The sequence below is a fragment of the Pan troglodytes genome, chromosome 7 (assembly GCF_028858775.2).
Source record: "Pan troglodytes isolate AG18354 chromosome 7, NHGRI_mPanTro3-v2.0_pri, whole genome shotgun sequence".
Taxonomy (NCBI): domain Eukaryota; kingdom Metazoa; phylum Chordata; class Mammalia; order Primates; family Hominidae; genus Pan; species Pan troglodytes.
Genome location: NC_072405.2, coordinates 141,058,725 through 141,075,304, shown reverse-complemented (window position 1 = coordinate 141,075,304; position 16,580 = coordinate 141,058,725). Strand labels below are relative to the sequence as shown.

The following is a 16,580-nucleotide window of genomic DNA, read 5'->3' as shown; positions in this document are numbered from 1 at the left end:
CAAAATAGATGTCCTGTACCTAGAGAACCCATCCCACTTTTTCCTTGTGAAGTCTTATCTTTTAGGATTCAGCTCTTCAGCCTTCCCTGAACACCCAGCCTGGGTTGCTTTTTTTCCCGTGTATTCCTATAGCAACAAGGATGTATCCTTTCCACGGAGTTTATCATATTATAAAATTATCTGTGTATTTATTTCTCTTACTTAATGTTTCGAGGACAAAGACAACATGCCTTCTTCATCTCTATATCCCAGAATATTATGCCTGGCACACAGTAGATGCTCAATAATTATGTGCTTCTCTGGGTCTATAGAAGCATAATAATTAGTATCATCTATTGTTAGCATCTTTTCTCCAAGGTATTCACAGATTTGACTCTTGTCCCAGCCCACAGAGTTATTTGGTCCTCTTAATCCTCATATGCAAAATACCTCCCTAAGAATGTACATTTTCACTCCTAAGTCTAAGTCCCTGTCCAATCCTGATGAGTTGAACTGTGCCTGGCCCAGTATAAGCTGGGAAGGTTTTTTTAGCATAAAGCTAGATTCCATCTTCACATGGATTTTGTGATAGGAAAGTATAAAGGCTATTTAAAATCTATAAAATGTGTTCTGCACATAGAAAACATTATTATTAATGTGAGTGTACCATCTAGATGCTAGACTCTAGAATCTCTTTCACCATATGTGTTCTGGGTCACCTCATACCCTTGGGGGTCAATTGATTTTTGAATTAGCCAATGTGCAAACCCTTAGAGCAGCCACTATCACATAATAGGTGCTGAAAAGATGTGTGTTTTTTTCTTTTTATACCACTCCTTTCTGAACCTCAGTTTTCTCAATGGTCTCCTTGAAGTCCCCCCATGGTTATCAGTTCCTTTTTTCTTCCAACAGAGATTTCCTGGGGACCAAGGAGGCATCACTGCTACTGATGGCCATGTTCCTCCTGGCTGTGTTCTACCATGGACAGCAGGTAATCTAACATTTCGCTCTGACTGCTCTGTTACCTGACATTTCTTGTTACCATCAAACTGGCCTCTGCTGCTCTTTGCAGCAAATAACTTTTAGCTGCCTGTGGCAAGTTGTGGTTCTTAAAGAATCAATTCCTAATAAAGACCACCTAATGAAAAACAAAGCTGGAGAAGATCTGGTAAACAATGTGGTTTTAAGGACCTTTGGATACATCTCTTTCAAAATATCATCCTAGTGAAAGAGCTTTCAATTTCTGCCTAAGACAAACTGGGATCCCTCCCAATTCTGTTGCCTGGATGAAATTATTACTACTACAAAAGTTGTGTGCTATATTAGGTAAACATTTGGGTTCAGCTGAGCCTGGATTCTAATCACAGTTCTTACTCTCAGCAATGTATGATCTTGGGCAAGTTACTTATCTCCATGAGCCTCAGTTTCCTCAACTCTAAAATAAATTAGTAATACCTAAATAGGGCTGTCTTGAGGAAGCGTTGCAGATTATTGTGTGTAGAATTTTGTGCACTGACTTGCATTGTTTATAATAAAGACTTCGTTACAGATCTGTCCTAATTAGATAAAATGCCTACCATATGGATTATGCTTTCCATGAGCCCCTACTCTTTACCAGAATCTGGAGTGGGCACTGTGGGCAGAACTGTACAAAATCCCAGCTCTGGTCCAGTCTCCTGGAGTAGAGCTGACCCCAAATAATGCAAACATGTTATGTGTGGAACAGACTTGGCTAGGGACTTCGAGAAAGAAAATTATTCTTCATAGGAACATCTAGGCAGGGTTCTCAAAGACCAGTAGGTCTTCTCCAGGTGAACTCCAACCCATGAACGTTCGTCGCTTGGGGAGATTCTCACCCCCTGGTAGAAATCAGGCACTGCCTCCCTCACTACCCTTCTCTGGATCTTTGTCCATCTTTCTGTGGTCTGTGTGTACTTCAAAAACCATAACCAGAAAAGGAGGAAAGCACAGCAAGGAGACTGTCAGCCAGACCAGAAATAGAAGCACATTGCTGGGAAATCACCATGGAAACGGAGGTAACGAACCCTGAGAAAATAGGGATGAAACAGCCCAAAACCCCAAGAACACAGAGACACATATTTAAAGTTATTTGTAACAAAGGGGATTGTACAGTGTAGTCAAGAAAAAAATAGATAATACTAAAACTTGGCAAGTGAAGGAAATGAATAAAGAATTAATATTTATTGAGTCCCTACTATGTGCCTAGCACTTTCTCTCTATTCTCATTTAATCCTATCAACAACCTGGAATGGAAGTTATTATTACTCCTGTTTTATGGACGATGAAAGTAAGGCTATTCAGTTAGTAAGTAGGAGGACCAGAATTCAAATCCTGATCTGTCTTCAAAGCCTACTCTTTCCACTTCACTGGGCTAATCAGAGCAGAACAAAGATGCTGTCTGCATACGAACACAGTGACCCAGGATACTGCATCTTGCAATATGCTTTGACTTGTTTTCCCATTTTGGCTGAAATTATGATGAAACACTAGGCCAAATGTCAAAGTCTAGCCATTTCTAGAATTCCTGTTTTTAGGTCTTTCCAGCTATCTGTGAGGACTGGGGTCTTGTCTTCTGCTACTTGACAGCTTTCATTTCTAGGGGAGAATGCCTTAGTCTGACACACAAATGACAATCCATTTGAGAACTATGAAAACAGATTTAGACAAGGCCATCATCCTACAGACAAACATATGCTCACTCAATTACACAGGTTTTAAATTGACAAGTGAGAAATCCCTGGAAATAGCTGAGAGAACAAGTTCTGGGTAAGGGTCATCATTCCATAAAAAGGAGAATGGTTCTGTCTCTTCTGTCACCTTAGGGAATTACTTTGTGCCCTGTCAGTGCCTTCCTCAAATGGTACCCTAATAACATTCAGATTTGATTTATCCTATGCTCCATTTACCCTGGGAAAGCAGATAACCTAATTGCATTAAGATTATAGGTAAAGTACGGGTATCTAAGTATTCAGTGAGGGTCTGAGTGACTGGGTTTAAGTGACATCTGATATTTTTCCCTTTTATTTTTAACTTTCAAAAGGCTTTGAAATTATATAACCACATCTCATCACTATAGCAGTTACAAGTACAGGCTTTGGAATTGGGCAGATAGTATTAAAACCCCAACTCTGCCACTTAGTAGCTATGTGACTTTCAACAGTTTACTTACCTTTCTGATTTTCAGTTTCCTCACCTGTAAAATGGGTATGATAATAACAAGTTCTACTTTATAGGATTGTTAGAGTGTTATAGGAGAATATAATTGTAATGTACTTATCCCAGTGGCTCGCACATATAAATTTTCAAAATTGATAGCTATTAATATTTTACTTTAAAAATAAGCTGATGACAAAAACAAGGCAGGTATTGTTAGCCATCTGGTCCTAAGACAAGAACAGAGATCGAAGTGCCCTGAGGTCACAAAGCCTGTAAGAAACGCCAGACTGGAGCGGGAATCCAAATGCTCGAACTCCTAGTTCCATTCTGTTTCCTTCACATGCCACTGCCTCCCTGTGATAGGGGCGGCTTTCTGCAGGGTTGTATCACTTCAAGTGTCTTCTATCTGCAGCATCGTTTTGGGTCCTGTTAATCTCCGATCAAGCCTGCCCACTCCTGGGCTTGCTCCCTGCTTCTACTGGTTTTCCCTTGTGACTCAGAGGCCCTCTATTTTTAATAGGGGCTGAATAATGCCCACTGATGCCTGGTACGCAGAAGCGTCTGGTGGGGGCATGTGTAATTAAACATCTCCAGAGGGATGGAGGTGGTTATGTAACTGAATAATTGGAAATTTTTATCTTGCACATATGTGGAAATGACATGCCAAACACTTCCTCCTCTGAGGCAGGTGAACATTCTCAACATTGAACAGAGACAGCAAACAATTGGGTGCCTCCCACCTGGTGCCTGATTCACTGGTAGCCCTGGAGGTTTGGGCTTTGCCTGGGCATCTTCGGTTTTAGCAGAGGAAGCCACGCCTCCACAAGGAGAAAGAGAATAATGAGGTCCTGTCTCCAGTAACTTCCAGGTGTGATAATGGCAGGCACCTGAGATTGTGTGGCTCAGAAGGAAAGACTCAAGCCTTGGAACCAAATATTCTTGCTTGAGTCCTAGTAATTCCACTTCAAGAATAGGTGACCTTGAGAGACTCAACCTTCCAGGGCTGTCATTTCTTACAGTTTATTGATTGCATTCTCTAAGGCATTTAAGAAATTCCCCTGTCCTTTGTTTTTGTTTTGTTTTGTTTTGTTTGTACTGTATTTCTGTCCAGAAGCTTGGTGAGATTCAGGTTTAATGATTTCTGCAAAACATTTAATTGGTTGGTTTTATAGACTACAATTAGGGGGTGCATAATGTCTCCTTATCTTTTTGTGATGTTAGCATCTGCTTATGATAATCGCCTATATTCACTTATTTTATACAGTGATATGCTAATCCTATCAGTTCTCCATAATTTATTAGCTGGAATACATTACTAAAGAGAACCATCTCCTCACTATTTGTTACCTGGAAGTACAATTCATAAAGCAAAGATAAATGCTGAATTTTTTCCCTGTAAGTTTGTTTAAGTTTCCCCATAAGTTTTTTCCCTAGCATCATTCAGAGGTGACCATGAGGTTCTGGTTTTTAGGTGTCATTTTGAATTTACGCATTTTACCATATTCTCTGTGTTTCAATTCATTGCAGTTATTAGTCTTATTAAGCTAAACGTGTCACATCTTTGACTAGTGGGAGCTCATTCAAGTTGGCTTTTGCATCATTTTGACATAACCCTGGTAGTCTCTGATAGACTCCTGGTTTCTCATATTAAAAAATCTTCCAATAAAGTCATTTACTTAAAACAAGACATAATTAAAAGTACCTAAAATTTGGGCACCTCTGAAAGGAATGGGAATTTTTTTGTAGGAACTGATATTTAGAAACCACAATCTGGACACTGAGAGTTATTACTACTAAGTTTTCATTGTTTCTAGAACTTGATTTCAGTGAGCAGAGCTAGGAAATCTATACATCATGAGTTCACAGTGTGATACTTCCACTTCATAATGAGGACCACAAGCTTTTGACTTAACTTCATCAATCTTATATCTGCAGCTCCTTTTTCTCTTCCCCAAAATTCCAGTTTTAATGACACCAACACAGTTACTCATTTACTTTATCTTGTGATTCACTATAATAGTCTAAGTATATTAATACAATTGTTACCACCTATAATGTGATTATTATAAACAGTTTTGACATTCTTGTTGAGCTCTTTTTATCCTTAGGGTATTTCCCTCTGGCAGCATGTCATCAAATTATTGTGCAAAAGGACATCTGATATAGTTCCTCTCTGTGTAGGCTCATTTGTTGGGTTGTATGCTTGGTTATTTGTTTTTACAGAGTTTTTTGATAATAGATTTAGTTTAATAAGTAAAATATTGGAATGATTCTAAAGTTATTTACTTAAAACAAGACATAATTAAAGAAATTTAAATTCTATCCCTATTTTCCCACACCATTCCCTTCCTTTGTCATTTCATAGATTAAAATATAAACCATTTTATAAAATGTAAAATGGTTTATATGTTAATGTTTTAATAAATTAATTAAGAAGGCCAGTCACAGTGGCTCATGCCTGTAATCCCAGCACTTTGGGAGGCTGAGGCGGGTGGATCACGAGGTAAGGAGATCAAGACCATCCTGGCTAACACGGTGAAACCCCGTCTCTACTAAAAATACAAAAAATTAGCTGGGCGTGGTGGCAGGCACCTGTGATCCCAGCTACTCGGGAGGCTGAGGCAGGAGAATGGGGTGAACCCGAGGGGCGGAGCTTGCAGTGAGCTGAGATAGTGCCACTGCACTCCAGCCTGGGCGACAGAGCGAGACTCTGTCTCAAAAAAAAAAAAAAAAAAGAAAAAAAAATAATTAAGAAATATGTGTGTGTGCATGCATGTGGATAAAGAGATCAATCTTTCTTAGATAAATGGTAGCATACTATATACACTTTTCTCCTCTTGGAGACCAGTTCCTCAAAGTATGGAGAGATAGTCTTCATTTCTTTTTAATAGCTGCATCATGTTCAATGATATTTCTGTACTAAAGTTTATTCAGCCAAAAAAATGAACATTTGGTTTGTTTTCAGCCTTTGTTATTAAAAATTCTGCTGAATGGATAACCTTTTGCATATGGTCTTTTCATACTTTTGCCATCCACTGATACTTTAAAATTTTTTTTTAAAGAAAAGAAGCTATCTGAACTGTCTAAGCCCTTGAATTCAGGGCAGCTCACCATGTGTTTACCAGGGCAGCATACTGTTCATGTCAACAGTTAAAGACTGAAATAATGACATACGCAGAACTGCAGTAAAAATGGGCTGTGAGATCCTTTGGAAAGGACACTGTGCACCTTCTCATGAGAGGGGAGGCTAGGACAAGAGGGAACCAATGTGTATTGAGTGCCTAATATGTGCCATGTCTTTATCTATAACTTCCTATAATGCCTATTCCGCCCCTGCATGGTCACTGATGTTCACATCAATTTCAGAGATGAGGAAACTGAGATGAAGTAACTTGTCCAGGGTTAAAGTGTGTAAATGTGGAACTAGAACTCTAAGCTATATCTGTCTAGCAACTAAATCTGTAATCCTTTCACTAATGAGTTCATTCATTTATTCTATATTACCTAGTGGTTAACAACTCAGATTCTATATTCTGATTTTTGAATCAAGTTCAAATCCTGGCTTCCACTAACTCATGTGTGATCTTAGTCAAGTTATTAATTCATGTTTGCTTTGATTTTCTTATCTGTAAGATAAGAAATGACAATAATACCTTCCTATTAGGGCTATTACATGGATTAAAGGATTTAATATATGTATATTGTTTAAAAACATTCCTGGTATATGATAAGCACCATGTAAGTGTTAGCTAGTTTTATTATGATAACTTATTTAATGAGCCATCAAATATTAAGTGCCTGCCCTGTGCCAAACGTGTTACTATGTGGTAAGTGTATTCGTATCTCCACCTGTCGTACATAACAATATGCCATAGACTGAGTGTATTTAACAACAGAAATTTATCTTCTCATGGTTCTGGAGGCTGAGAAGTCCAAGGTCAAGATCTGGAAGGGTTTGTTTTCTGATGAGGGCTCTTATCTGGCTTGCAGATGGCTGGCTACCTGCTTGCTGTATCCCAACCTGGCCTTTTTTTAGTGTGTGCATGTGGAGAGAGAAAGAGCGAGTGTTCTCATGTCTCTTCCTACAAGGGCAGTAATCTCATCCTGAGGGATACACCAGCATGACCTCATCGACCCTAATTACATCCCGAAGTTTCCATCTCTAAATGCCATCACATTGGGGGTTAGGGCTCCAATATATGAATTTGAGAGGGACACAGACATTCAGTCTGTAACAGTAAGGATGTAAAGTCGAACAGATAGAAGCACCTCTGACCATATGATATGGTTTGGCTGTGTTCCCACCCAAATCTCACCCTGAATTATAGTAATCCCCATATGTCAAGGATGGGTCCAGGTGGAGATAACTGAGCCATGGGGGCAGTTTCCCCCATACTGTTCTCATGGTAGTGAATGACTTTCATGAGATCTGATGGTTTTATAAATGGGAGTTCCCCTGCAAAAGCTCTCACTTGCCTGCTGCCATGTAAGAGGTTCCTTTGCTCTTCCTTCATCTTCCGCCATGATTGTGAGGCCTCCTCAGCCATGTGGAACTAGAAGTCCATTAAACCTCTTTCCTTTATAAATTATCCAGTCTTGGGTGTATTTTGATTAGCACCACGAGAATGGACTAATACACCATACAACATTGACAGTCTAGTAGAGGACACTAACATTATCAGGTAATCACACAAACAAGTATGAAATCACAGGGGGCAATAATGCTGTGAAAGGCAGGCACACATCCCTGTGAAACCTAATCATTCTCTGATCACTTGGCTTCCAACAAAATGCCTCCCAAAATATTCAGATCAGGCTCTGTTTCATTTGTGAAGAGTTCCAGAGAAGCCTTTCCTGCCTCCCAGTTGTCTGTGCCTGAAGCCTACACCTCAGAAGTTTACCTCATTCTTCTCTTTCTCTCACATGTACTGCAGCTGGAGTACACAGCCCGCCTGGACTTCCTTTGGCGAGTACAGGCCAAAGAGGAGATCAATGAGATGAAGGAGCTGAGGGAACACAATGAGAACATGCTCCGGAATATCTTACCCAGCCATGTGGCCCGCCATTTCCTAGAAAAGGACCGAGACAATGAGGTGAGCCAGGGGCTGGTCTAGCCAGTGAGAAAGGGTGGTGGTGGGTGATGTGCAGTTGTTCACATTGATCCCAAACTCTGGGAGAATTTCACTGTCATCATGTGAGTGCATGAGAAAGGAGAAACTCCTAGCACTATGAAATTTACACATGGCCTCCCAACCTCAGGCACCTCATCTACAAGATGGATATAATAAGGTCTCCATTGAAAGACTACATTGGAATTTTAAAGTTGTATGTGCATATGCATGTGTGTGTGTATATATATGTATATATATGTATGTGTATGTGTACGTATGTATATATACACAACAATTTCACTTCTGGTTATATACCCAAAATAATTGAAAAAAGGGTCTCAAAGACATATTTGTATATCTAGAAGCATTATTTACAATAGTCAAAAAGTTGAAGCAGCCCCAAGGGTCCATTGATGGACGAATAGATAAACAAAATGTGATATATACATAAAGTGCAATATTATTCAGGCTTTAAAAAGAAGGGAATTCTCACACATGCTACAGCAATGGATGAATTTTGAATACATTATGCTAAGTAAAATGGGCCATTTGCAAAAAATAAATACTATATTATTCCACTTATATAAGGTACCTAGAGTGTTCAAATTCATAGAGATGAAAAGTAGAATGGTGGTTGCCAAGAGCTGGAGGGAGGGGAGAATTGGAGTTATTGTTTCATGAGTGCAGAATTTCAGTTTTGCAAGATCACAAGAGTTCCAGAGATAGATGGTGAAGATGGTTGCACGACAATGTGACTATACTTAATGCCACTAAACTATACACTTAAAAATGGTCAAGATGGCCGGGCGCAGTGGCTCATGCCTATAATCCCAGCACTTTGGGAGGCTCAGGCGGGTGGACCACGAGGTCAGGAGTTGAAGACCAGCCTGGCCAAGATGGTGAAACCCCGTCTCTACTAAAAATTACAAAAATTAGCCGAGCGTGGGGGCAGGCGCCTGTAATCCCAGCTACCTGGGAGGCTGAGGCAGGAGTATCGTTTGAACCTGGGGGGCAGAGGTTGCAGTGAGTTGAGATTGTGCCACTGCACTCCAGCCTGGGCGACAGACTGAGAATCCATCTCAAAAAAAAAAAAAGGTCAAGATGGTAAATTGTATGTTATATGCATTTTACCACAATTAAAAATAATAAAATATATGCATGTATATATACATAAATGTATGTATGCATATATATGTGATACATGTGTGTATATTTATATATCAATATCTATACACATATATGCACATATACATACATATGTGTGTATATATCTTCTTAGCCCATTGCCTAGCATGTAGCAAATGCTCATTAATGTTCTTTTTACTTAAAACTGTTTTTTCTTATTACATTATGAAGGCAGTCTAGAAGTCTGAAATCAAGGTGCTGGGAGTCTCATGCCCTCTCCATAGGGTCTGGGGGAGAATCTCTCCTTGGCTTTTCCAGCTTCTGTTAGGCCCAGGAGTTTCTTGGCTGTGGCCACTTGGCTCTAATTTCTCTCTCCATTTTCACACAGCCCTTCTTAAAAGGACAAGTGTACTCTCCTTTTAAGATCACCAGTCATAGATTTAGGGCTCACCCTAATTGAGTATGACCTCATCTTAATTACACCTGCAAAGACCCTATTTCCAAATAGTATCATGTTGGACATGACTGTTGAGGGGAGCATGAGTGTTGGTGGCAGGAGGCACTAGGCACTATTCGGACCACTAGAAGGAGGAAGGGTTGTATGGTGAGTGCTGTGAAGGGAAACCCTAGACAGAGCCTAATGGTCAAGCTCCATGGGCGATGGTCATTTCCACATACAATGGGAGCTTTTGGAAGTTTTAAGTGTAACCTAGTCAATTGGCTACTGATAGAGAGTGGATAGGAGGATCATGCAACAAAAAGCCAGGCAGGAGACTCTAAAAGGGCCCAGGCAAGACCCTGGTGATGAGGCCTAGGATGGTGGCAGTGGAGATGGAGAGAAGAAGATGAATTACAGACACCTTTAGGATATAGAATCAATAGTTCTTGATAATGGAGCAGATGTGGGAGGTGAGAAATGACAAAATCAAATGATTTGGTTCCCCCTCTAACCTTCAAGGGAAAGTAACTCAAGAGGGAACTGAAGGTGTCTTTGAAAGCCCAAAGTGGCATTATTATGTGAATGGGTTTGGTCTTACTCTGTGAGACTCCCAAGGGAAGGTCTAGAACCATGGACTGGCCCACAGGGGACATCTTTGGGTTTCGTGTTAGGAGGAGCCTTACGAGGACAGAGCCATCAGGCCATCTCATCCTCCTAACACAGTGAGATCCACAAAGCAGGGACTACATCACCCTTGGTCACCACTGTGCCTGGCTGTGGCCCCTGCTCTTAAAATGCCTGTGGATGAACTGGAGTAGTGGGCTCCCTTGCTGAGGCATTTAACTTGGGAAAGCTAACCCCTTGCTGAGGATGCTACAAAGGCAATATGGATTGTCTGAGAGGCAGGGATAATACCGCTCTTCCAGGACTAGATTTTCAGACTGAGCTAAACAGGAAATGAAAAACCCTTAGGACAAGGATTACGAACTCTAAGACCCTGAGACAAATCTGACCAATGAGCCAGTTGGCTTGGACAGTGGGTTAGTTGATTGGTTTATAGTTAATTTATGAATGGCTCTTCAGTTTACCCATCTGTACCCTGCCATTTATGTTACCTGTAGCGCCCCTAAAAGCATTGGGGTTTGTGATCCTTGCCTTAGGACCATAGAGGGCAGAGCTAGGAGAGAATGATGAGGTCCATTTTTCATCTAAGCCACTGAAGAAAAACTAGTGGAAGAAAAGCCAAGGGAATGAGTAATCAGCCACTGGAATAATCAGATCTTGATGTACTCAGGTCTTTGAGAGTCTCTTGGGTGCGGAGACTCCACCCTCCTCAACAGATGGAGTTCCCTGAAACTGGGCTCAGGCCTGGTTTCCTCAAGGCTCCCTAAGGTCAGTGTCTTTGTTGCAAGAGCTTCTTGATGAAGCCATGGAAGCAGAGAGAATATCAGTGTGTATCAACCATGACCACCAGATGGAGACGATAAAACCCCACATGTAAAATCCAAAGAGAAATGAGAAAAAAAACAGCTTTTTAATCAAGACACTGAAACAGTGAGGCACATAGGACCAGTGGAGAAGAGCAAAGACATACTGGTTTCATCCTGAAAGGAAGGAAACCAACCAGAGATGCATGCTGAGACTCCAGGTCATCAGCTGTCATTCAGGCCAAAGCAAAATAAAGGACTGCTTCAGCATTAATCGCATGTATAAGACATCTTGTCAGGATTATTTGAGATTTTATAAATATTTAAACAGTTCACACTGGACTAGGATTAAACACCAATCATGGTTACATTGCCTAGAGAATTTTCACATTAGGATAAAACATCATTTACTGAACACCTACTCCATGCCAGATACTGAAATAGGCAATTGAGAAAATTATCTTCCATTCTATTTACAACCTTGAGAGTTCCATCAGCCTCATAGTATTGATGAGGAAACTGGGGCCCTGAAAGGTGCAGGGTATGCCCTACCTTCTTTATGCAAAGCCACAAGGGGAGTCCAGTCCCTCAGATTGCTTTCTTCTGTGCCCCTCTCCCCCTTACAATGCTGCTACCCATACCACCTCTGGAGTATGGCAAGACTAGTGTGTGTGTGTGTGTGTGTGTGTGTGTGTGTGTGTGTGTGTGTGTGTGTAGAAAAAGAGAGAAAGAGTCATACAATATGTGAAAGGGTGACAGGGAAGGGGCAGGACTGTAGTGGCCGGCAAGAACTCCCAGTTTCATTCTCTGTTACCGTAAGAGGCAAAGGCATTTTTAGTTTCTCCTCTTGCTACAGATCTGAACTGTGATACAAATTTCTGAACATCTGACTGGGGACATCTGTGAGTTTCACGGAGCCACAATAGCACCCAAAGCACCACCTTTTCCTGTTATGCCAGGTATCTCCCAGGTGTATCCCTGAGGTGGCAGTGCCTTCATGGCTGATCTTCAGCTGACATAGAAGAGTTGTGTGATGCACAAAGCCTCCAACTGACTTGTTTGCATCAATGTGGGCCTCACACTTTAGAAAATAATTCCACAGACCGCACTCAAAGAGGAACCGAATGTACAGCCTCCAGCTGGCAAAGCCAGATAACTTCTTAGTTGTAACTTTTGTGTATGTCCCTGGCCACAGCAGCCAGGGGTATGCTGAGAGCCATCAGTGCCGTCATTGCTGCAAGCTCAGACTCTCTTTTCTCTCCCTCCTTGGATTCTAACCCCTTTTGAGGTGTTCCAAATAAGGCCATGTGACCTAGTGGGAAAATCCCAACGTATTAAGCCAGAAGGACATGTATTCAAATCCCAGCTCTTCCACTTACTAGCGTGTGATTTGGAGCAAGTTAGTTAAGTTTTCTGAGCCTCAGTTTCTTCAACTGTAATATGATTCTAATTCTTACCCTCCTAGGACCCAGATGTTAATCAGTCAAGGAGGTGGAGGAAAAGAATTCCAGACAGACAGGCCCAAATGGCCAAAGGCATAAAAATGAGATACTATAGGATATTTGCTGAGAAGGACTGGGGGGACTACAAGCACCCAAATATTTTAAGGGAAAGAACAGGCCAGAGCAAAGGTATCGTAAGTACAAAGAGACAAGTCTTGAAGAGTATTGAAGTAGCTTGGATCTGATTCAATGTGCAATAGGAGGTAGGAACTATTATCCCCATTTTCTAGATGAAGAAACTGAGGCTCAGGGAAGGAAAGAAATTTACCCATGGTCACAAAGCTAGTGAGTAGTGACCTCAAATCCAAGCCCAGGTATGCGTAACACCAAAGCCAGTGTTCTTTCCCCTCCACCTCACTGTAAGTACATGCAGAGAAGGGAAACTGTGACAAAGGATGACTCAAACCATCCAAACACAGGCGGTGGACAGGGCCTCATACCCAGAAGCATTCTGTCCAAGGCAGTGTTACCCACACCAACATTCTGGCAGCTTCTGCTATTCTGCTGTGCTTTTGGCTTAGAATAGCACTCACTTCCTCCAGTCAGGAACATTCTTGCAGATAAAGCCAGCTGGAGGTCCAGGCCTGAGTATCTCATCAATGTCAAGCAGGCTAGCTCTGAGTCCCGGGAAACCCACTGGCTCATCATGGCTTTATGAGGAGTTGTTGAAAAGACACTAGCAAGGGCAGCTGTCCCAGGTGCTGGAGAGTCCACACAGCATAAATCCCATCTCTGTCACTAACTAGCTGTGTGACCTACGCCAGGTTACCCAACTCTTTGGAGTCCATTTCCTCATCTGATTAATAGGGGAAATAATACTGACCTTGCTGAATTGGGGTCAGAGCTAAATCGGATAACAACACATTAAGTCCCCAATGCAGCCCGGTGCAAGGCAGCTTCATTATAGAAAGGCCGTGTGCAGGTGCATTCAAAAACCCAGTGCTGTGGGTTTAGTTCTGGTTCCTCCTTTCACTACCTTTATGACCAATGGCAAATGATAATAACCCTTTCTGGACCTCGTTTTCCTCATGCCCCTTGTTGTGCTACAAAGGGATCATAACCATACTCTGCATCTTCATCTGATTCATTACATTTACATGTGTTATCAAGCCTAAAGCACTTACATGGTGCTTGACATATTTTAAATGCACACTGGTTGTTGGCTATTGTTTTTTATATATGTGAGTCATTGCTATTTTTTCTACTCCTTCCCAGTCACAGCCCCATCCCCTATCCCTTCATTCAACCATTCCTTCCTCAAGTATTTATTGAGGGCCAACCATGTGCCAGGTGCTATTCTAAATACCGGGGTTAAAACAGTGAAAAAACAACAAAGGCCTTGATGCTCTGAAACATGTGTTTTTGTGGGAAGACAAGACAGTGAAGCAAATAAATATAGAACATAGTGTCAGAGAATGATGAATTTGATGAGGATAGAAGTAGCTGAATAATGGAATAAAGTGTTGAAAGGGTATTTACAATGGTATCTTAGTCTGTTTGTGCTGTTATAACCAAATACTTGATACTGGCCAATTTTTAAAGAACAGAAATGTCTTTCCTCCCAGGTCTTGAGAATGGAAAGTCCAAGATCAAAGTGCCAGCAGGTTTCATGTCTGGTGTGGGCCCTTGTTTCTGCTTCCACGATGGCACTTTAAACTCTGTGTCCCCACATGGTGTAAGAGCCAGAAAGAAGAAATCCACTCCCTCATACCCTTTAACAAGGGCCTTAATGCTATTCATGAGAGCTCCACCTTTATCACTTAGTCACCTCCTAAAGCCCTCACCTCTTAATACTATCCCACTGGCAGTGAAGTTTCAACATATGAATTTGGGGGACACATTCAGAAAAGAGCAAGGGTCATGGAAGCTCTCTCTAAGGAGGTGACATTTGATCAGAGACCTGAATGACATGAAAGGATGCTAATAAGGTTTGCAAGTCTCAGACATAGTTTCTCCCGTGCTGAGAGGTGGCTTAACTTGGTATAAGCAACACAGGACTTGGAGTTGCTTGAGCAGGTGAAGGACCGGACTATAGTTCCCCAGGCAGAGAGGACGTCAGTCCTCATACTGACATATGCAGGTGTGCGACGGAGCGCATGCACATGTTCAAAATCCTCTACTAAGTCCACACCTTCGACCAACCAGAGGAAGATCACAATAAACCAATAATAGCTTTTCTATATTCATCAATTCCTCCCCAGTTTACAAAGTGTTTTTATATTTTTGAAGCCCAAAATAGCAAGAAACAGATGGCACACTCAAGGCTGTTCACTGGAGTGAGTTGAGTGAAGGGACTGTCTCGGAAAGTGTATGTAGGTTGTCCAGAGTTCCTCCGTGTACCCCTCAAAATCCCTTCACCTCTTCTCTCTGCTCTTCCTGAGGGGTCACGGGTAAGAGGGCTCATCTACATGGGTTACATCTGTGACCTGCTTGGCCCTCAGGCACCCAGGTGAGGGATCATCAATGGCTGGCCCTGGGTAAGAGATGAGGGGAAGTGAGGAATGTGAGGTCAAGATATTTATTCCCTTGCGATTGCCTGAGGCTGGCTATGTCACTTCACAGAAATTAGTATCTCCTCCCAAGGCCACTGCTGTGCTGCCTCCAATGTCAAACGAGCTCACTCCTTTTGGGCTCTTCTCATCCCTTTGAGCCTAGAGGGATGACTGCTCTCCCACCACTAGCCTTGGGTTTCTGGGAGATTTCTTAGGGTTTCCCTACTTCCTGCCCTCATCTTTCTAATTAAGCCCTTTATCAGTTAACCCTTCCTGAATCATCTTGATCTGAATGTGTGCCCTCTTTTCTGCTGGGTCTCTAATTGAAGCAATAGGGATAAGGAGGAGATGAATATTCCACTGTGCTCAGCAATTGTGGGAAGCTGTGATGGCTCCCAGGCTGAAAGGGACAAGGAGAAAAAGCAGTTACTGGAACCAGTGTGAGCAGCCACTGCCAGTCATGGCACAGAGGAGCAGGCAGACAACTGGAGTGGAGCATCTCAGGGCCACCAAGGGCAAAAGCAGAGCAAGAGCTGGCACTGTCATCAACTGCTGAGGGACCTGTGATCAGAGGAGTCACCTCACTTGCCCAGAGTCATGTGCCCACAGCTGTGGGGGTCAAGCGCTCCTCTCTTCCCACGTTCCTGCCTTCACCAGCTGAGGAGGAAATCCCTCTAACACCGTCCACCCTATGGGGAAATGCCGAGGAGGGAGTCTCTCCCTCTCTTATGGTGCTTTACCCCATCAGACTGGGGAAAGACAGGGTCACTGGACCTTGAGACAATTGTGGAGCCCGGGTGCTAAAGACCCACAAAGACCTCAATCTGTCTTGTATCCTCATGGACCTGTTTGTGCCCAAGGTGAACCCACCTTCTCCTCACATATGGCAAGCCACATAACACAGGTTTCCCTTTCTGCCCCACAAGAAGGTAAAGACCCACCATTCTCCAGGCTCCCTGCCAGCCACTGAATAGACAAATTAGCTCAGTCCCACTCTGTCTCACAGGAAGGAGCTAAAGGTTCCCATTTATGCCTCAGATCCAAGACACATTGTCCAATCCATCCTTATCTGAGAGTCTGTGTTGGGGGGTTGGTCTTCAACTGACTGTCAGGCCCCTGTAGCCACTCCCTCCATCAGTTAGCCTCTTATGGAAAGGAGGGGTGAGTCCCAGCCCACCCTATTCCCACTTCTCCAACCTCCAGTAGGATACCACGGAATCAAGATCTGAACTCAGGTCATATTTCTTCAAGCTCTTTCTTACCCCTCCACTGTGAAACGACCACCCAATCAGATGGACAAACCTAAACCAGTTTCCAATTTCCATGTC

The 16,580-nt window shown here is 42.3% G+C and overlaps 1 protein-coding gene across 4 annotated transcripts in view; it reads left to right on the top strand.

Moving 5' to 3' along the window:
- ADCY8 (adenylate cyclase 8) overlaps nucleotides 1-16,580 on the top strand; it is a 262,821-nt gene that overhangs the window by 221,097 nt on the left and 25,144 nt on the right. For all 4 annotated transcript variants that reach the window (XM_016959871.4, XM_016959870.4, XM_016959869.4 and 1 more), the window contains 2 exons: nucleotides 892-970; nucleotides 8,091-8,249. In XM_016959871.4, coding sequence (XP_016815360.1) covers nucleotides 892-970; nucleotides 8,091-8,249 — 238 coding nt within the window. The remainder of the gene's footprint in view (nucleotides 1-891; nucleotides 971-8,090; nucleotides 8,250-16,580) is intronic.